The sequence below is a fragment of the Triplophysa dalaica genome, chromosome 10, assembly GCF_015846415.1.
Source record: "Triplophysa dalaica isolate WHDGS20190420 chromosome 10, ASM1584641v1, whole genome shotgun sequence".
NCBI classification, from domain to species: Eukaryota; Metazoa; Chordata; class Actinopteri; order Cypriniformes; family Nemacheilidae; genus Triplophysa; species Triplophysa dalaica.
In genome coordinates this window covers 12,288,073-12,309,453 of record NC_079551.1, presented here as the reverse complement: position 1 = coordinate 12,309,453, position 21,381 = coordinate 12,288,073, and the positions used below count along the sequence as shown (strand labels likewise).

Here is a 21,381-nt window from a genome sequence, read left to right as displayed (position 1 = left end):
ACGCCCAACTCTCCGACCCGCATAGACCCCTACTTGAGTTTGGAAGTGAGCTCTTTGAAGGGGACTCCCACAGCCAGGAGCAATGTTTACCTTGACATCATCAAGGATTTAGTCAAAACCAACAAGCCACGCCGATGGATCTGACTCGAAACACCAAGGATTTATTGATCAGTTGCGAAAATGTGTCTATTTCTATCTTATTTAAAATATTGCTTTCTTAGTTTTGTGTTGCTTGGTATTTTACAATGTTAATAAGCCTTCTATGAAGCTAATATTAAACATACATTCCTACACACTAAACTATCTTACTCTTCACTCTTAAACCGCAAAATGCAATTTTAACATAAGGACAAAATTCCTTACATTTTGTAAAGTTTAAATCCACCACCATATGCATCAGTGTGATTTCATTAAGCCATAAGAAAACATTTCTCTCAACCAATCAGATTGCGGCATTTGGTTTAGGGTCAGTTTTACATATAGGACTGGTCTAGTGGCCTTCATGCCATTTATATCAATCTATAATTCTCTTTGATTCAACAGCCACAAGACGTTTATGCTGACAGGTGGTGACCCGTGACAGATTCAGATGGAATATGTAATGCTGTAATGTATAATATTCAACAATGTGATATGTTTCATATTTCAAGTGTCTTAATCCCCACTAAATATTAGAAAAACAAATACATTTGCATTGTATTAAATCAGATCATCGCAACACCTCAGCGTGTGACACTTGTGACTGAATGTGATTCATTATAACTGCGCCATAAGAATGAGTCAAAGAAGTGAAACCTGTTGTGGTCTCTTTTATGATCTACAAAAATCTTTATCAGGTATTTCCTAAGATTTCTAGGCCAGTGCTGTACTAACAAAAATGTGTAACCGCAGGCAGGCAGCGTATGCATCCTGTCAAGAGAACATTTGCAAGCGACATCTGGTCAGTGTGACACGATTCGAATGAAGTTGAATCAAGCGATGGCTCAAGATTTTCATTTATTCGGTTTGTGCGTGTGGTTCTTCGTTGGTAAGTTAAAGTCAATTTCAATCCGGTTTGAGAAACACGTTTCTGAACATTAATAACTTATCTACCTCCAACCATGTAAACTTTAAATGAATGTATTTGCTGCTATGCTTTTGTTCTTCAGGTGGGTTTGGTGTTGAGATGGATGAGATGAAGTCAGTGTCGGTGATGGAAGGAGAAAATGTCACTTTACACACTGATGTTTCTGAAATACAGAGAGATGATCTCATACTGTGGAGGTTTGGATCTGAAGACGTTCGTATAGCAGACGTGAACAGATCAGCTAAAATCATCTTCGCATCTGAAGGATTAAGTGAGAGGCTTAAACTCGATCAGACGGGATCTCTCACCATCACAAACATCTCCATCACAGACTCTGGAGTCTATAAAGCGCAGATCATTGGAAATAAAGTGGCAAGGAAAACGTTCATCGTCACAGTTTATGGTGTGTATAATAATCCAGACTCACACAACACAAACACTTACAGATGAACTTTTACTTTTCACTTTCAGATTTTTGTTGTGTTGTTTTTTAGCTCGTCTGACGGTTCCTGTCATAACCAGTTACTGTCCACAAAACTCATCATCATCTTCAGTGTCGAAATGTGTGTTGTTGTGCTCAGTGATGAATGTGACACATGTGTGTCTCTCCTGGTTCAAAGGAAAGAGTTTATTGTCCAGCATCAGTGTGTCTGATCTCAACATCAGACTCTCTCTACCTCTGGAGGTGGAATATCAGGATACAAACACATACAGATGTGTCATCAACAATACCATCACAAACCTCACACAACATCTCAACATCACTCATGTCTGTCAGACGTGTTCAGGTGAGTCACACCTGAATCTGGAAAACCACATGAAAGTTTTGTTTCTTTAAAGCTGAACATAAGCAAATTCTTTTCATCAGATTGTGTCAATTACTTGTCAAGCTGTGAAACCCTTGAAGCTTCGATCCGATTGGCCGTCTCTGCTCTGGTGGGCGTGGCCGCTGTAGCTGCTGTTTATATTCTGGTTCATGACATCAGATCCAGAAGAGCTGAAGAGAATGAAAAAGATCAAACATCAGTCAAACGCTGATATATGCTTTTAAACTAATTATTTTTATGATGTGCAAAGAGTGTTGAATGTTTTCTTATTTGTAAGTCGCTTAAGATAAAAGCATTTGCTAAATGAATAAATATAAATGATACACAAAGTAATTTTAGTTTTATGACCTTTTTTTATTTATATGGCAATGAAGCAGTTGAATGGTCAGTAAACATATTCCCATTCTAGAAAGAAACTTATTATATCGCTCGTTCACAATATAGCAGTAAAAGCAAAAAAAGTAAACAAGATAAAATAAACAGCTAAAAAAAACATAATGACGCTACATTGCATTAAGAGGTCATACACATTTGCATGACAGTATTATACAGGAGATGTATACACCACAAACCATAAGATGGCACACAGAACTGCAAAGCTCATCATATTTTCGACCTATTTTTCTCTTTATGTCCATGTGGTCTGTCGCTCTCTGTGTGCTCAGACAGGAAATTGTCTTCTGAAGTATTAGAGCAGCAGGACATCAACAGCTTCATCACTATAGAGTTAGAGGGATAGTTTAACTTCTTTCGTAAATTATTTATCCTCATGTCACGTCAAACCTGTAAGAGTTTCTTTCTTCTGCTGAACACAAAAGAAGATATTTTGAATCATTTGGAATTAACCGAGCAACACTGAACCCCATTGACTTTCATTGTCTGAACACAAAAGACATTTCTCAAAATATCTTCTTTTGTGTTTCACAGAAGAAAGAGTCTCATACAGGTTTACAACCACGTGATGATGAATAAATGAGGACAGAATTTGTATTACCCGTATTGCATTTTGTGGGGCCAGATGCTCTCACTATCTTAAAATATCATGACAGCGCGCTTGTTGAAGCAGTTGGACGTTTACTGGACCTAACTAGGTGAATAGTGAATCATCTCATCATATCTCCTGTTTTTTCTTTTTTATGTAACAACTAGCTTTAGGATTTAATAATAGATAATACACGTAACATTAGACTGATATTAAATCAATAGAAGTCTATGAAACGTCTCTGTTAATCGCTTGGACCACTCTATGTAGATCACTCATCCCGCCTCCTCCGGCGCAGTTATTGGTCAAACGCCCTGTCAATCAGTGATATAAATCTAAATCTAATTTACTTCTAGTTATTTAATGTGAGCGTTTATGGGGACTGTCGTTCCGTGTTTTGTGATGATTTTGTTGTGTAAAGTTGAATCAAAAACATCTAGATCATTTTAGCATTTCAAAACATTTTAACCAACAAATGCTTTTGTAATATTTGATTGTTATTTATAATTAATATTAACAGATTGTATCAAAAGTCGACCCAGATCATTCATTTAGCAAACAGATATAAAATATATAACATTAACGTAATTTTTACTGCAAGTAGACTGAAGTTCAACTTTGTTTGTCCACTAGGGGGGCAGTAGAGAGCAGACATTGAGAGGATGCTTGTTGAGTTGCGTCCTCAGTTTCTCTGAATTCAGTGTTCCTTGTCATAACATTTACCTGCTTTTCTGTTGTTTTATGTTTTTACATGTACAGGGACAAACATTTAAGAGAGAGAAATAAGGTGCTAAGCTTAAGTTTCCTGTAGCTCAGTGCGCTAAGAGCATTGCGTTAACAATTCACAAAAGTGTAAATGTAAAGATTAATGCAATGCAAGTCACTTTTTAGATAAAAGCATCTGCCAAATGCATAAATGTAAGTTTGTTTATAAAAAAGATCAGTCTGTAGAAAATTAGAATTTAGAATGTAACAAGTTAAAACAATTACAAAATTGCATTAGTATAGCACACACATTGTTTCCAAAGCCAATGCAATATTACATATTACAATTATATAGTTATATAATAAAAAGAATAGCACGTACTGAGTCTATCATAATTGGAGTATGTTTATATCTACATTAATTAAAGCCAAACGGCAAAATTCTTCACTTAAAACCTCGACAACAAATGCAAAGGTTTATGGTTTGAGGGAAAACACAAACTTATAAAAGACAAATCAATAAAATGTAAATCCATTGCACTGTAGACTCATGTTCATATCACAGCAAGCTGTGTTCACCGCAGTCATATAATCACAAACATTTTTGACTATTACATTGAAAAAGACTTAAACTACTCCTTGACAGTAACAAAGAAAGACTTGGAGATCTGATCTGTGCTGCTGTCGATTTCGAGTTTATAAAGTCCAGTGTCTGTGGTTTTGCTCTTCTCGATGGTTATAGATCCAGTCTCTCCGATAACTTTCAGTCTGTCTCCCAATTTCTTAGTGACATCATTTTTAGGTAATTCTTCATTGTTCTTATTTATTCGATTTATGGAAATGAATGGGCTAGTGGTGTCATTTAATTTCCCAAACTTCCACTGTATCAGATCAAATCTTTGTATGTCTGTAACGCCAGTGTCCAATTTGACAGGATCTCCTGCTTTCACTTTGATGTACTTTACTGTTTCTGTTTTCGTTTTATCTGGAGAGAAAAATACGGACAGTAACTTAGACGCTGCACTTTGACAGTTTAACCTGTTACATTGTTCAAAAGTAAATAAAAACCATCCAATATAAATGTTTACAGTATATTACCAATTAGCTCTATATTTTCTGGTCCAGAAGTGTGGCCTGTTTGAAAAAATAAATAATTAGGGCTTATATTAAAAAAACATAACAATAAAATATATTTATTTTTTATATTCAAGATACAATATTTTTTTAATGTTTACATTAACACAGTAATGCTTATATGTTCTTTCATGTTTACTACACCAGTAAGCTAACACTTGCCATGTTGATCTGTTTTTTTCAATCTCTTGTAGATGAAGATCATCACTACAGCACCGACCACAAAAGCAGCAACAACAAAAGCACCAATAATGAATGTACGATGTGAAAGTAGGACCTCTTCTTCACTCACATCTGACAACTCTATCAGAAAAAAACGATAGATCAGACACGTATGAGTACATGTCAACAAACATCTACAAGGTCAGTTCACAATAATGTACGTATCATCAAGTGGTATTAATTCAACCAAACAAATCAGACTCACCTGAACACTTGTGACAGACATCATTGATGTTGAGATGTTGTGTGTGGTCTGTGATGGGATTGTTGATGACACATCTGTATGTGTTTGAATCCTGATATTCCACCTCCAGAGGTAGAGATAGTCTGATGTTGAGATCAGACACACTGATGCTGGACAATAAACTGTTTCCTTTGTACCAGGAGAGACTCGCATCATGTGACACATTCATCACTGAACACAACAACACACATTTTGAGCTCAATGAAGAGTATTGTGAACAGTCGGTGGTGATGTGAGGAATAGGCAGATGAGCTGCAAAATATAACAAAAGAAACAGGTCAAAGATCAGACAAGCATTTCCTATAATCATCTTTGTAATATTTTGATTCGACAACGTTTGTCTCCATAAAGGAAAATTGCCATTTGACATTAATATATATGTCAGTTTTAGGAAGTTACTCCAAAAAAGTATTTATTACTAGTTATTAGTTACATATTTAATAGTGTTTTTTTATTACTGTACTACTAAACTACTCTCTACAAAAAATTTTAATTATTACTTTCTATATTCTATATCAACCTTGATTAGTTAAGTGATTTAAGCATGGACACGAAACGGCTCTTTTAATTCATTCAAATAAATAATTTAAATCAACAAAGTACTACAAATGTGAGGATTATGTGGGAAAAAACATGTAGCGTTTGTTCGTTTAATTTCTCCAACATTCCCTTGCGAACAAGTCAGAGATCGACACTGGATTTGTGGAATGACTAAAATTAAAAGGCAGTGTTGTGCCTTCAATATTGGATCCGATAGGAATGGTGCAGCAATCTTATGCGAGTAAAACATGTTTGTACTATGCGTCACTATTGCTTGTTAGAGATCACTTGATGTGCGCTGAGCACTATTCGCACGAGATTAACGAGATTCGGGAAATAAATCAGTAAATTTGAGTAAAGTCATCCCGTGCGAATGCGTCACATGAAATACTAATGTGTGGAGGTCATTTATAAATCACAGGAGGTCTCCAGATAAAACGGATGCCCTGCGAAAACTGTGAATGGTGCAAATGTGTAACCTAACGTTATGTCTCAAACCAAATTTACAGAAGCCTCCAAATACCTTTACTATGTAAACTGTTATCCAATCAAAGCGGTGGGCGTTTACGTATAAAGTCTTCAATGTGGCACGTCCATTAAAACCGAGCGTTTGCAGAGCTGGCCTCAAAACCAGTGTAGAAAATAGCCTATTACTTCTTGATTTTGATGTTTTTTAATGTAAAGATCACGCGAACGTCATAACTAGACTTCATACAACAGTATAAAACAACATACAAGGGCAGTTCATGAGACCTTCAAAGCAGGGATTTTGAATCTTGATGTCAATTCCACTTTTGCAAACACATATATTACCAGTGTTGGGTAAATTACTCTGAATAAGTAATTAATTACTAGTTACTCATTACATATTCTATAGTGTAATTAGATTACTGTCCAAATTACTCTGTCCAAAAGTATTTAGTTACTCATTACTAATTACTTTCTATATCCTACATCGCCCTTGATTAGTTAAGTGATTCAAGGATAGACATGAAACGGCTCATTTAATTCATTCAAATAATATTATTAACTCACCAAAGTATTACAAATGTGACAATTATACATTAAAGCACAGATTTTAAAGTAAGACTTTGAATTTTGATGTCAATTACACTATTGCACACGCATATATTTCTCAAAGTATTTAGTTTTATTACATCAAAAGTAAGTGTAATTAAATTACAGAAAACAAATGAGTAATCCCTTACTTTACTTTTTCAAGGGAAAAGTAATCAAATTACAGTAACTAATTACTTAGTAGCTAGTTACACTCAACACTGTATATTACACACAGTATTTAGTTTAATTGCATCAGAAGTAAACAAGTAAATTACAGATAAAATTAGAGTAATCCCTTACATTCCTTTTTAAGGGAAAAAAACGAAATTAATGTAACAAATTACTTAGTAACTAGTAACACCCAATGCTGATTAGAGTACATTAAACCATTGCAATACCAATAAAATGACACAAAATACTAACCAGAAACAATAATACTGAAGCTCCTGGAAATGACGTCCGATCCTCTGAGGATTTGTAGCTCGTAAAGTCCAGAGTCTGTGGTTCTGATGTTTGTGATGGTGAGAGATCCAGTGTGACGGTCCAGCATCAGTCTCTGTCTGAATTTTCCGTCGAGAACATCCTCATATAGTGAGATCTTACGAGCTGCTATGTTGTGTTGAGCTATACGCGTGCGTTCAGTCCAAACACCCATACAATCCGATCAGCTGTCTGTATGTCCGTCACATCAGTGTATAAAGTGACATTTTGTCCTTCCATCCCTGAAACGGACTTCACTTCATCTGCATCAACACCAAACACACCTGGAGAAACAAACGATGTAAGAAACACACAGGATTCGTGACAGTGTTTGTATCATAGGATTCCACAGATATTGCGCAATGATGAAGTGAAAGCGAATTTATTTTGAAGTAGGCCTACTTACCGTCCACAAACAAGCACAAAAACAAAACAGATATCGTCATATTGTAGTGAAGTTACTTTATGTAGTTAAGTAAAGTTCACAGTAGATATTAAACTGTCACTGTTGTTGGCGTTCCGTCTGGTCATCGTACAAACAATCAAAACTGATTCACGTGACTATAAAAAAGCGCATCGTATCTAAACGATATGACCAAATCCAGCCGACTTCTGATCGATTGTTTATATTGACGGAGGTCCATTCGTTACTGGCGTTGACGTCGGTCCAAAAAATAAAAAAAATAAAAACTCCAAAAGTTAAATCCCAGTCCTCTTCCGCGCATTTCATTAAATCACTGAAAAGACACGTGATCACAGCCCTGCCTCTATGTTTCACATCGTCATTAACTGGTCGAACAAGTTTCATTATTTACTTTTTTCCGCACACTGCTCAGTATTATCTGCCAATTTTACACCTTTTTTACGAACCTTTTTCTTGATTTAAATGTTAGTATAGAAGTAACATGTCCTAATAAAATGCTAAGTATATGTAGATCTCTTTAAAATGTGAGAAATTTAGTTTCAGTTATAAGACTGCCAGTTTATCGGCCAGGTAATTGAGATGCTGAGTGCGAGCGCCATCTTGTGTCACGACGCGGTAATTCATTCAGCGCGAGCCTCACAATCTGTACACTTGTTATTGCATTGATAGTCCGTTATATGTGTCGTGTTTTTTTGTGCACAAAAGAACTTTATTTTTTATCGCACACCCAAGTGTCTTATATCAGTGTAATCACTGGCTCAAAACTTAAAAAACGTATATCTCCGATTTCATTTCCGCCATTATAGATTTTTCGCTAATTAGCATTTTATGAAAAAAAAAAAAATGAACTAGTCCCTGGATTTTTGCCCTATTGGAAACAAACCAACGCTGATGAGTTCTGTGGAGTGTGAATGTAAATAATAATTGAAAAAAAGTTGAAATTTTTCTTTCACCGCTGCTTAGGGACGCCAAAACTTAAAATGGTCTGAGCCTATCACATTAAAATGGCCATAAATCCAGAACGGCTTAACATATCATCATGGGGCTCAGATGATATGTGTAGACCATCACTCCAAGGTCACATACAAAGGAAGGTGGCGTTTGGATACTAGGTGGCGCTAAAACATTAAAAAAGGCAAAATGTACATGTATTTTGGTGGCCTGGACAACTTTGTGTCATGTGACATTTGACTAATACACAAACTATTGATATCAAACGATAGATCTCCTCATTCATAACAACTTTGCCTCTTGAACCATTGATGTCTATCAAATGGTTTGTGAGTTATTGGTGATGATGTATAAAACCTACTTTTGCAAACTTGTTCAAGGATTTTCAAGCAATTACAAAATTTCCACCACAGTACATTTCTCTGGACTCTCTAGGTCAATAATCATCAAAAACATGTTGAGTTTTTTTTTGTGACCATAACAGGGTCCTTTATTATATTAGCGTGAAACGAGTGTGGTGAAGGTCACCACTCCTTAATAATTAATCCAACTGACTTGCCATTAAGTACTATTATACATATTATGACACAAAACAAGCATGCAACATGTGATTCTTATCGGAAGAGGCATGCCTTCACAACAGTCAAAAAGGTGAAATATCATACATTTAAAATTACTATTTTAAACTTGTCTTTAATAAATACATCATTTGCTAATCAAATTGCTAATCAGCCAGTCACATAGCATAAACTCAATCCATTTTGGCTTCTAGACGTGGTAAACACACTTGCTGATGTTCAAACCGAGCATCAAAATGGAGAAACAATTGGATATATGGTATGGGATATATTAGATAACAAATACCACCTGAGGATTGTTGCCAACCATGTCCATGTTTTGATGGCTACTTCCAGCAGTAAAAAAAATCGACCATGTCAGAAAGCTCAAATGATCTCAAACTGGTTTCTTGAACATGACAATGAGCTCACTGTACTCCAATGGCCTTCAGAGTCACCAGACTCAACCAAATAAGCATCACTTAAATGGCAAGGTCTTCTGGAATATTGTTGCAGACCATGAATGTGAATCAATTATCTATTTAAATTGGTCGTATTTTTTTTATCAATTCTTCAGAACACAAAATAAGCTATTTTGAAGAATGTGCATTGTATTAAAAAAAAGACCTATATATGTGCAATAGAATGTTTTAGAGACACAGGAGTTGCTTTGTTTTGCTAATGGCTTCATTCTTTATCAATTGACAGCTGCCAAGCCACGCCCTTAGCAACCAAACAGATTATTTTTTGCAATCGTCTAGCCAGACCTACATCTCTGCAGTAGAATATTATAAAGACACGGGGCTTGGTTCGTTTGACTTGTGGTTTGATGTGTTATTAATTGACAGGTATTAATTGACACCCATGGCAACCGAACAGGTTAGCTTAGCAACCGTTTAGCAAGATCTCTATCTCTGCAACAAATCATCATAGAGACATGAGAAATGGTTTATTGCACTCGTCCCTTAGGTATTATCGGTTTACGCCCGTTTTTGCATACGAGTGTACGCATGCATGGTCTGTATTAAAAGTTACCAACCGTTTCTGTCATATTTCTTGGTGTGGAAGAGTGTCATTCGTTGTGGATTTGTTACGGTGCCATTCCTGAGCCTAGTTGACAATGGCAAGGCCAATAGAGGCCTTAGACTGCTCGAACCCGCTAAATGCTGCTTGCAGCTTTAATAATATTCATTTATTTCATTCTTGAATCTTTTTATTCAGATTTTGTGTACTGATCTGTATATGTAAGTCCGTATTGAGCTGTATGGTGCAAGAGTGTAAGAAGTAATTCAGACAGCCATTAATTGTTTAATAAGAGATAGATGATTGACTTTAAAATCAGCTACATTACTAGGATTAACTATTTAAACAAATAAATGGTATAAAATTGGTCATTAAATGGTAGATCTACTTTGTCACTTTTTATTAAAATAACAGAAGACCACCGTGTGTTTGTGTCATGCTATCAAACCTTCTTTAAGGCCGTGACCTCCAGTGTCTGCTTGAGATTGGTTTCATTTAATCAGATCTGGAAACAAATGTGGTTTTCTTTCTCTGTCGGGTGGACAAGCAGCTTGTGCGAGCGAGAGAAAGTGTGTGTGAACGTGTACGTGTGGCTAAAGGGCTTCCGGTCCTGCCTAACATCAACCTTATACACTCAACATCCGTTTAATACACAATACAGATTTACTGATAGATAACATGTATTTCATATTGTGGATGACTGTAGATTTTGCATGTATTTTTTAACATGCATGATAATTGATCTTTTTAAGCCTAAAATTATATTAAACAAAGATGCTTGATGTAAAAGTTTACAAGATTTAGAGTTGTAGTTTTTAATAAAATAATATGCTCTTAAAATTCCATCTGTTTATATTTGTATCACTTTCAAAATGTAAAAAGTTCTTCTAAAACTGTCGAATGCAATCACAGTTGATGTGACGTGTCTGAGGGAGGTACAGTCTTCGTGCTGAGGGAGGATTCACACCTCGCACTGTTTCTCAGAACGTTCAGAAAATACTGTAAAAAATGATCCCCGGGCTTGCTGTGCTTAGTTTGTGTTTGTGGCCTCTTGCTGGTAAACTACAAATCTTTTTTTATTGTTTACGAACGGAGTAAAAAGACAACGCTGTTATAATCGCATTCATATTTTCTGCAGGTTTGTTTGGTGATGCTGATGAAGTGAAGGTCGTGTCGGTAATGGAGGGAGATTCTGTCACTTTAAACACTGATGTTATTGAGATACAGGAGGATGATTTGATCATGTGGATGTGTGGAGATTCTTGTACAGCTAATCTCAACATATCAAGCAGAACCATCTCTGAAGGGAACGAGAGATTGAGCGGCCGAATGGAGATGGACATGAAGACTGGATCTCTCACCATCAAGAACATCTCGACTGCGGACTCTGGAGTCTATAAAGCACAGATCATTGGAAATAAAGTGGCAAGAAAAACGTACAACGTGACTGTGAATGGTGAGTAATGTTATGTACAAATTTCAATGACAACCCCCTTATGTTGCACAATTTCAACTTTAGGGCGATGTGCTCTTTTTCAGCCCGTCTGCCTTTTCCTGTCATCACCAGTTACTGTTCACAGAATCCTCCATCATCTCCAGTCTCAAAATGTGTGGTGTTGTGTTCAGTGTTGAATGTGACACAAGTGAGTCTCTCCTGGTACAAAGGAAAGAGTTTATTGTCCAGCATCAGTGTGTCTGATCTCAACATCAGACTCTCTCTACCTCTGGAGGTGGAATATCAGGATACAAACAGATATAGATGTGTCATCAACAATCCCATCACAAACCAAACTCAACATCTAGACATCACTCATGTCTGTCAGACGTGTTCAGGTATGACAGCTGTGATTTCTCATTTTATTAACATCATATTTGTCTGTATTATATGTCTGATATTGTATTTGTATCACCTCAGACTGTGTATGCTGTTGTGGTTCCACTGAAGCTGTGATCCAGTTGGTGGTCTCAGCTCTGGTGGGCTTGGCTACTGTAGGTGTTTTGGTTTATGACATCAGATCCAGACGAGATGAACAGAAGAGAGCACAAACATAGACCAAAAAGGAACTAAATCTGCTGTTCTAAACTAGGTTTTTTAAGGTCACTGATATGTGCTGTCATCTCATGTACATCACAAGTTTAATTTAAAATGAACACATGGGTTGTTATTAAAATAACACTTTCGTTTTCGTAAATAAGGCCCCGTAGCTGCTTACAACTACACCTTGTATACCAGGCATATTTTTACAAACAAACTTTTTATTTTCCCTCGCAACAATATTCTCCTTCAGCAACAACGTGCTTTCAAATTAATTTCTCTTTGATGTGGGTTAGTAATGTAGGTGGCTGACCTTAATCTATGTCACTTTACTGTTGACACGCAGGAAGAAAACGTGTGACTTCTAAAGAACTTACCACCAGTCATACCATAGACATAACCAGTCCTTCACTGTATGTCTAGAAAAACAGACCTCAAAAAAGAAGAATATCATTAAAAAGGTCAATATTTTTTGTCACTCATTTCAGAAAGTGAAACCCAAATATTATATAGATTTATTACACATAGAGTGAATTATTTTAAGCCTTTATTTCTCTAAATGTTGATGATTATGGCTTGCAGATAATGAAAACCCAAAATTCAGTGTCTCAGAAAATGAGAATATTAAAAAAGATCAATAAAAAAAATCTTTTAAACAGAAATGTCAGGTTTCTGAAAAGTAAGAAAAGCACTGATCGGGTGTAATGGAAGCCCAGGTTGCTTTTAATACCACTTCCGTCGATATTCTAATATTTTGAGATGTACCCAATACAGTGGTATATTCAAAACATGATGCCCGATAATACAAACTTTTAATAACACCTAGAATAAATAAATCCACCAAAGGGGGTCGAGCTTTCGCATACGTAGCACCTAAACTCTGGAATAGCCTTCCTGATACTATTTGAGGGTTAGACAACCTCTCCAAATTTAAAGACACATCATTTCAGCCAAGCATTCTCTTAATGCATAATATCCTAGATAAACCACCAGGAGACTGCATTTATTAGATATTATTTACTAGAATGATCTTGCTTGTTCTATAAACACCATGCACCTTGTTGTGTTTTACCTTTTTTGTCTATTTTTCACCTGTAAAACTGCCTTGGAACAATGCACATTGTGAAAATTCAATTTCAATTCAAGTTCATTTATAATGCGCTTCTCACTTTTCACAGATCTACAATAAACATTGTGAATAGCGCATTATAAATAAACTTGAATTGTATGCCCACAAAACGTTGTTAAAACTGTTTTTACATCATTTGTAACGTATATGTTAAACATGGATAGAAATTGTGATCAACAAGTCACGTTTTATATGGCTCATGAAAATAACAACAAGTTACATCATTCGTATTAAAATGGTATAATTTGATGTAATTTATAATTATATTTAGGTATGCATAATTTTAATAAAGGCAACAATTTAATTTCAATGTCTTTATTTCATTTTTATTAAAATGAACTCGATGTAACACACGGAACCACTGGAAGGGGGCGCCATCGTGACAAGACATTCTTCTTATTAGTTTTTTTTGTTACCATGTTTTTATTGTGTTTTACTGTGTATTTTTTGGTTGTTATTATGGCTTAAATCAAAACAAACCATCTGCAGTTTGATTTATATTAATTGGAATAATAAGAAAACATGTTTTTGGATAAATTTGATCTCATTTGGGAAATAAACTTCATATATTCCTTTGTGTTTAGCAGAACTGTCATGAGTCCGCCATCATGTCAAGTTTATTCTTGGTCTTTGGGCGGAGTCATGGCATACCCTTAGGTTTCTGTTGTTACTGTTGCGTGAGTCTAAATAAGTGTTTAGTTTAGTTCATGTCTAGTGTTGTTAGTTAGTGTTAGTTAGTCTAGTTCCTGTTTGCTTGTTTCCTATTATTTCTATCGTGTCCTGTTTACCCCCTCGTGGGTTTTGGTTTTGTTCCTGTCTTTTCTTGTTTAAATAAATTCTTTTTTAACACCCTTATTCCACCGTCTTCAACTGCTGCCTCACTTGGCGCCTCACACCGTCGGAGAAGAGGTTGCTAGCCCCCCTAGGGTTTGCGGACATGGTCAGGTATCCAGTTCCAGAGGGCCTCATCCTGGCTGCCGCTACCCGGGGGGACTCAGTACCCTCTGGTTTGAACTCCACAGCCCCTGTTCCCCCTGGTGGGGCCCGCGGCGAGTGGGGGAGGAGAGGTTCCGGGACGATGTCTGCTAACTCCTCCGACGCAGAACTCCCTATGTCCCCCACGGTCAATGCCTAAGTTGGCCATTGACCCTGTGGTCCGGGGAAAGAGGGAGAGGCGTCGCGGAGCAGCGTCCAGGCCGGTTCTGCCGGTGGAGCAACCGGCTTCCAGCCGGGGTTCAGCCTGGCCTTCCAGCCTTCGAGCCGACAAAGATTGCTCCCCCCAGGACTTCCCACGTCAAGACCCCCGGGGCTCCGCGCTCTTGCATGCCCCCACGGGCTGAGACTGTTCCCCCTTGCCCCCACTCCCATGGACTTCCTCCTAGGAACTTTATTGTCCCCCCACCCCCCTCCCTTGTTTGTTATTTTTAGTATCTCACCCGAACCCATTTGTTGTTACTACTATATGCCCCTTGTCATGTTTACCTTGTCTGTCTGGTTCTTGTCTGTTACCCAGTCAGTCTTGTCTTGTTAGTCTACCCCTTGATGAACACCTGGAGGTGTTCATTAAAGGGGGGACTTATGTCATGAGTCATGTTATGTCTATTCTTGTCGTGATTGTTACAGTTGCTTGAGTCTTAGTATGTGTCTAGTGCAGTTTAGTGTTAGTTAGTCTAGTTCCTGTTTGCTTGTTTCCTATTATTTCTATCGTGTCCTGTTTACCCCCTCCTGTGTTTTTTTGGGGGGTTCTCCCTTGCTGTTTCATGACAATGTTTTCAAGACATTTAGTCAATACAGGTGTAACCAATGGTGATTAAATTATTTTTGGGTGAGCTATCCCTTTAATAATAAAAAACATATTTAGTAAAAAATGTACCTTTCGTTGAGTATTTAGCTAGTTACAAAGACATTTTATTCATAGAATAAGGGTTCTTTAAATAAACCACGTGATAACATGCACCGGTCATCCTAAGTCACATGGCCAAAACTATATCGATTCTGGGCGGGGGGGTATTGACGATACCGGTTCAGTCTCGCCGTCGCTCAACAAAAAAATCCCAGTATATTTTATAAAAGAAAGTTTGATTAAAAGCCTTAATGTCACGTGGATGTAATTGAAAAACAGAGTTTGTTAAAATTCTGACGAGGGTTGCGTGGAGCTCTCATTGGCTTATGAGTTCCTCGCAGTGATTCACGCACACCAACAATCTGCGCATCAAATCTGCGGTGCGCGCGCCTCCGGACGCAAGAGAAGCTTCAGGGTTCTTTGGGCAGATTCACGTAACATCTCCGGTCGAGCTGACATCGTCTTTTTCACCGGGAGCATCGCGTATCTTCCCTTTATTTGCTCGTGTGCTGTGACATCAGAGGTGGATGTATCGTCAGGTGTTTGTCCTCGCGGTGTCCGCAGCCGTTCTCTGCGCGTTCACCCCGCCAGCATCATGCGCGCGTAACTTCAATTACAGACCCATCATCGGTGAGCATAAACGTGTATTTGTGTTATTTCTCTTTCATGGGATGAATAGATGCTAAATGGAAACCATTATAATTCAGATTTTTTTCAGTAGGAATGCATCCATGTTTTTGCTGTGAACTTGCTAGAATGTTCTGTGATGATCTTTACATTTTTAATCATTGTAAAATCTCTTTAATGAATTGTAGGTAAGGCATGCGTTCAGCATATGGCTGCAGGACAAATGAAGCCCCTCCATCATATTTTTGGTCTTTTTTTTAGGAATTTTAGCCCAGGAAAATTTGGATGACGACACTCACGCACAGGGATCTTCTTATATAGCAGCATCATATGTGAAGCATCTGGAGTCAGCTGGTGCCAGGGTTGTGCCCATTCTGTATGATAAACACGTGACACTTATTGCTTATAAAATCTCTTTAAAATAATAAAATAACAATTTAAACAATTATCCAAATGGATGAATTGTGTGTGTTTGCAGCGTAAATCTAACAGAGGAGGAATATGTGAAAATATTCAATTCAATAAACGGGTGAGTGACAATTTGTTTTACAAGATTTCTGTTTTCTTTTTTCATTTTTATTTACATAAAATACATATTTTTAAACAAGTTAAGGTATTTTTCTTGTTTATCTTTTTGTTGTATTATTTCTTATATTAACTTTCTTATTGTTTTATTAGTTATATTATCACATGATTATGTTAGAATATTAAAAGTAAATCTTTTAATAATCATTCAAATCAGTATCACTCTAAAAATATTTATTGGTGTGATTGTTTTTTTTTATTATAAGCTTTTGAAGTCTTCCATTTGTATTTACTCTGACTCAATTTGCTTTTGCAGTTTGTTGCTGCCCGGCGGGAACGTTGACATTGAGAAGTCTCAGTTCACCAGACTGGCAAAGATTTTCTATGACCTTGCAATAAAAGTAAGTAAATCCATGATGTTAATAAATGTTCAAGTAAATCTGAATGTCTGGTACTATGATGTTTACTGTGTTTTGAACACGACAGGCTAATGACGCCTCAGATTATTTCCCCATCTGGGGAACCTGTCAGGGCTTCCAGCAGCTCACAGTCTTGACCAGCAACAAGAACCTGCTGACACTGACCGACACCAAAGCGGTCACTTTACCTCTGACCTTCAGCCCAGGTGATATACCCTCAATGTCCATCTGGGGTTTCTCTGCTGTTAACGGTGGTTGTTTTTTTGTGTTCAGGACGATTGCATAACTACAGTTACTAGACAAAATCTTATCTATTGTGATTACAGTTTACTTGCACAATTTGTGCTCTTGCACAATTTTTTATTTCCTGCTTTTACAACATATTTATGTTTTATACAGAGCAAAAAATAAATAGAAAGAGCTAAATTATTATAAACTAGGGTTATTAATCATCCAGAATAAATGTTTGTGTTTACATAATATATGTCTGTGCATACTTAATGTGTATGTATAAATACAAAAACATCATCTATCAGCAAACAATTCTCAGCACCTCGGTACACGCTACCCTCACTTCGAACACGGAACTCACCTCTTTCGCCCCACTGACTGAACCTGTCTCCTAAACCCAACCCCCTTCCATCTCCATCAGGCCATTTCCAGCACACTCACACACATCATCGACACCTCCTTGCACTTTTCCATGCACATTCAAACGGGCCCAGGTCACGCCCCTACTTAAGAAATCCACATTGAACCCCTGTACTGCCGACAGTTACAGACCTATCTCACTCCTCCCATTTATTGCCAGAACACTTGAAAGGCAGTTTCAATCAGGTGACTACCTACCTATCCCTGACTAAACTACTGGAAGACAAGCAGTCCGGGTTCAAAACAAACCACTCCACTTGGACTACACTGCTATCGGTCACAGAATCCAAATCCTGATTCTGGTAGACTTATCTTCAGCATTTGACAGTGTCTATCACCAGATACTGCTAGCTACCCTGTCATCTCTATGAATCTCAGGCATGCTGGTTCAAATCATACCTCTCCGGCATATCCTTCAGGGTGTCACTTAAGGGCTCGCTGTTCACTGCTCACCACATGACCACTGGGGTTTCTCAGGGATCTGTAATTGGACCGCTCGTTTTCTCCATCTATACGAAACCTTGCAACCCATGATACGGGCAAACGACTTCTCCTATCTCTCTTATGCTGACCACACCCAGATTTACATATTTCACCCAGAAGATACCACTGAAGCAGCTCGCATTACAGCCTGCATAGAAGACACCTCAGCTGGACGAAAGAGCATCACCTCCAGCTGAATCCTGCCCAGCAGAACTCCTCATATTTCCAGCACACCCTATGGTGCAACAGAATCTCACCATTCAACTTGGCAACACCACAATCACTTCTTCCAAAACAGCCAGGAACCTCAGTCATATTTGTTGAACAGCTGTCCTTCAATGATCACATTGCAAAGATAACGTGCTCATGACGATTTGCCATCTTCAACATTAGAAAGATTAGACCCTATCTCACTGAGCATGCGCAACAATTCTTGTAATCTCAATGTTGGACTACTGCAATGCTCTTCTTGCTGGTCTTCTTGGAAAGGCTATCAAACCGCTCCAGCTGGTTCAGAACGCAGCAGCACGCCTCGTCTTCCAACAGCCCAAAAGGGCTCATGTGACATCCCTTTTCAATTCTCTCCACTGGCTACTGGTTGAAGCCCCTACCAGATTCAAGTCACTAATGCTTGCCTACAGGACTATCACTGGATCTGCACCGGCTTACTTTCACACCCTTCTTCACTCCTACACCCCATCAAGAACCCAGAGTTCAGCAAACCAGCATCTTCTATTGCCTTCTCAAAAGGGCTGTAAATCGCTTTCCGGCTCTTTCTCCTTCACATCTCTCACAACATAAAAAAATACTTAAAACCCATCTCTTCTGTGACAGACAAAAGAAAAAAAAATAACCTTTTCTTTTTCTCTCAACGGGTATTGTTCTGGCTTCTGTTGAAACTAGTAACTTTGTATTAGCACCTATTGTATTATTGCTCCTGTATGACTTATCACTCTCTGTAAGTCACTTTGGATAAGAGTCTGCTTAAAGACTTGATGTAAATAAACGTGTATATATATTTAGGAAATATTTTGATGTATTTATTTATTCTATGTGTTTACACGTATAGCCATTTTTATATCCTTATATCCTTAAATATATCCGTGTATGTTTTAGGAATACAAATTTAAGTAACACTTTACCATAAGGTGCTATTAGTAAACACTTGAACATGCATTAGCTAACACTGAACAATTTAGTTTTTCAGCATTTTATTATCGTTTGTTATTTCACGTCTACACAGTTCTTCATGTTAATTCATAGGCATTAACTACTGTTAACAGTGACAACATTTTATTTTATTTATGTAATAGTAAGGCATAAGCACTTGTTAACAATTACACAGATTTATTTAGCACAGTACACAGACAAATATTATATAAACACAAACTCTTATTCCGGATGCGATAAGTCTTGATTAATCGAGGCTTATTATAAACATGTTTATTGTTGTCGGTAATATTTTCAGGATCTCCAAACAGCAGGCTCTTCAAAAGGTTTCCAAAGGATCTCCTTCAGTCACTAGCTGAAGAAAACATCACCTCTAACTTCCATAGCTGGAGTTTGTCATTAAAGGTACGGCTCTGTGTCATTTTTCAAAGATTCAATCTAAATATGAAGTTCAATAATACAATGCACAATGAAAAGATAAAACACCATGAACAAAGAACATACGTTGCTACAAAAAACAGCAACACAGATTGAGTTCAGGATATGATGGTTTGTTAAAAAGTGAATTTTGTTCTCAGAATTACAGCGGAAATGCCAAACTGAAGCGTTTCTATAGAGTCCTGACCACCAATACAGATGGCAAAACAGACTTCATTTCTACAATGGAGGGTATGAATATCACACAACATGTGTTTGCACATTTCATGTAATAGTGGCCTCTTACAATTTGAATGGACTTTCCCCATAATGCTGTGTCCTAATGAACTTAAATACAACTCCGATTTATATTTGGATAAGTCATTTTAGCACAGTATTAGTCACAATAAACTGTTTTCCTTCCAATGCAAATATGATTACAGCAAAATGCGGTGACCCCAAGCCTTTACTCGCTGCAAAAAAATCTGATTTATTAAATATAGTTTATTTTAAGAACATTATTGAAAAATCAAGTAAGATATTCAAGAGACTCTGAAAAGTAACTGATATTTTAAATTGCATACAAAGTGTATTCATTAATGAAAACATCAATAAAAACCATATGCAGAGTTTTATCTCCTGATCTAGTTATTTCTAGATCATATTTTCATCCAGTGAAGAGTTTGGTTTCATGTTTAGCAGGTAAATAGACATAATGTAGCATTGTCTTTTAGTAGATTGTCATATTTGTGATTCTGTTATATGTGCTTTAGCATATCGATACCCGTTCTACGCCGTTCAATGGCATCCAGAGAAAAGTCCTTTTGAATGGATTGAAAAAGCCGGTATGGTGCACACGCTCTCAGCCATTAAAGCGGCGTTCTACACGGCACATTTCTTCATCTCTGAAGGTTGGTCAACCATACAAACCTGTAATGAGTTCTTGACCTCATGGTATTAAATCTTAAATTTTAAAATCTGCATTTAAGGATTTGCATTTTAACCACATGATCCATGTTTACACTGGACCGATCACAATTGTGAATATATTGGTTGCTTTTAGCAATGAAGAACCATCATCGCTTTCCTTCTCAAAGTGAGGAAGAAAAGGCTCTCATTTACAACCATCAGCCCAACTTCAACGGCCTCAACAGCATCTTCATGCAGAATTACTACTTCGATTAAGTGTCATTACACACAGTGTTCGTCATTACAGGATTTTTTAAATCTTTTTTAAATTGTATTTTAAGAAATGTGACCAAAAATATGTTTGTCTCTTGGTGTTCTATGACCATGTAGCTCCTGGTGTTAGTTCTGCATTGTTTCTAGCTGAAATGTACTGAATGAATTCAGAAGTCAGGTTATATTATCGTGTGCCATCTCTGGGAATTGAGAAACTGTACATTGTGTCTTGTTTGCGTATCATCTTTCACAGGGTTTATGAGCATGATCAATGCAGTGTTACAATCATGTTTTGTTCCTTTGCACATTATAGCAAAATAAAATATGGATTTAAATTTTGTTCTGGAGAACAACACAATTTAAGTGTGTGTATTTTCTTTATTTCATAAAATGAGTGACTGTATCCATTCCTGCTATAAGAGATTTTGAGGTTTAGTAAAATCCGTTTAGATTAAAATGTACTCATATGTAAATAAAATGTTTGCTTTAGCCAAAAGCTTCAAATTGTGAGATAATGTCATTTTCTTGTCTTTGAAATATAAAACTTGTGGTAACACTTTAGTGTAGGGACCAATTCTCACTATTAACTAGTAGCTTATTAGCATGCCTATTATTAGTATAATGGCTGTTAATTATTACTTATAAAGCACATATTCTGCATGACCATATTCTACATGCCTATTCCT

The 21,381-nt window shown here is 37.0% G+C and overlaps 4 protein-coding genes across 4 annotated transcripts; 3 read left to right on the top strand and 1 right to left on the bottom strand.

Annotated features, from left to right (window-relative positions):
• The first annotated feature begins 848 nt into the window (after window positions 1-848).
• Window positions 849-2,104, top strand: LOC130429964 (uncharacterized). The gene is made up of 4 exons (XM_056758819.1): window positions 849-1,027; window positions 1,149-1,469; window positions 1,561-1,846; window positions 1,918-2,104. The coding sequence occupies exons 1-4, from the start codon at window positions 961-963 to the stop codon at window positions 2,102-2,104; spliced, it is 861 nt and encodes a 286-aa protein (XP_056614797.1). The 5' UTR covers window positions 849-960.
• Window positions 2,105-3,819: 1,715 nt separating this feature from the next.
• On the bottom strand, window positions 3,820-8,058 carry LOC130429722 (uncharacterized). The gene is made up of 6 exons (XM_056758443.1): window positions 7,666-8,058; window positions 7,203-7,543; window positions 5,142-5,432; window positions 4,877-5,017; window positions 4,679-4,714; window positions 3,820-4,565 (listed from the first exon to the last, which is right to left on the bottom strand). Exons 2-6 carry the CDS (start codon window positions 7,432-7,434, stop codon window positions 4,213-4,215), a joined length of 1,053 nt encoding a protein of 350 aa, XP_056614421.1. The 5' UTR covers window positions 7,435-7,543; window positions 7,666-8,058; the 3' UTR covers window positions 3,820-4,212.
• A 3,164-nt stretch (window positions 8,059-11,222) lies between these two features.
• LOC130429726 (carcinoembryonic antigen-related cell adhesion molecule 3) lies at window positions 11,223-13,580 on the top strand. Its single transcript, XM_056758448.1, has 4 exons — window positions 11,223-11,271; window positions 11,353-11,670; window positions 11,754-12,047; window positions 12,130-13,580. Exons 1-4 carry the CDS (start codon window positions 11,223-11,225, stop codon window positions 12,264-12,266), a joined length of 798 nt encoding a protein of 265 aa, XP_056614426.1. The 3' UTR covers window positions 12,267-13,580.
• Window positions 13,581-15,391: 1,811 nt separating this feature from the next.
• Window positions 15,392-21,181, top strand: zgc:171566. Its single transcript, XM_056759007.1, has 9 exons — window positions 15,392-15,851; window positions 16,110-16,224; window positions 16,327-16,377; window positions 16,690-16,774; window positions 16,860-16,998; window positions 19,395-19,501; window positions 19,675-19,765; window positions 20,287-20,424; window positions 20,577-21,181. Exons 1-9 carry the CDS (start codon window positions 15,749-15,751, stop codon window positions 20,696-20,698), a joined length of 951 nt encoding a protein of 316 aa, XP_056614985.1. The 5' UTR covers window positions 15,392-15,748; the 3' UTR covers window positions 20,699-21,181.
• Window positions 21,182-21,381: the final 200 nt, after the last annotated feature.

Coding starts and splice junctions, on each gene's coding strand:
- LOC130429964 (XM_056758819.1), top strand. CDS start 961: ATGAAGTTGAATCAAGCGATGGCTCAAGATTTTCATTTATTCGGTTTG. Junction 1,028..1,148: donor GTGCGTGTGGTTCTTCGTTG/GTAAGTTAAAGT, acceptor TTTGTTCTTCAG/GTGGGTTTGGTGTTGAGATG. Junction 1,847..1,917: donor ATCACTCATGTCTGTCAGAC/GTGTTCAGGTGA, acceptor GCTGAACATAAG/CAAATTCTTTTCATCAGATT.
- LOC130429722 (XM_056758443.1), bottom strand. CDS start 7,434: ATGGGTGTTTGGACTGAACGCACGCGTATAGCTCAACACAACATAGCA. Junction 5,433..7,202: donor CTTCAGTATTATTGTTTCTG/GTTAGTATTTTG, acceptor TATATTTTGCAG/CTCATCTGCCTATTCCTCAC. Junction 5,018..5,141: donor TGTCTGTCACAAGTGTTCAG/GTGAGTCTGATT, acceptor TTTTTCTGATAG/AGTTGTCAGATGTGAGTGAA.
- LOC130429726 (XM_056758448.1), top strand. CDS start 11,223: ATGATCCCCGGGCTTGCTGTGCTTAGTTTGTGTTTGTGGCCTCTTGCT. Junction 11,272..11,352: donor GTGTTTGTGGCCTCTTGCTG/GTAAACTACAAA, acceptor TATTTTCTGCAG/GTTTGTTTGGTGATGCTGAT. Junction 11,671..11,753: donor GTACAACGTGACTGTGAATG/GTGAGTAATGTT, acceptor GCTCTTTTTCAG/CCCGTCTGCCTTTTCCTGTC.
- zgc:171566 (XM_056759007.1), top strand. CDS start 15,749: ATGTATCGTCAGGTGTTTGTCCTCGCGGTGTCCGCAGCCGTTCTCTGC. Junction 19,502..19,674: donor GCTGGAGTTTGTCATTAAAG/GTACGGCTCTGT, acceptor TTTTGTTCTCAG/AATTACAGCGGAAATGCCAA. Junction 20,425..20,576: donor ACATTTCTTCATCTCTGAAG/GTTGGTCAACCA, acceptor GGTTGCTTTTAG/CAATGAAGAACCATCATCGC.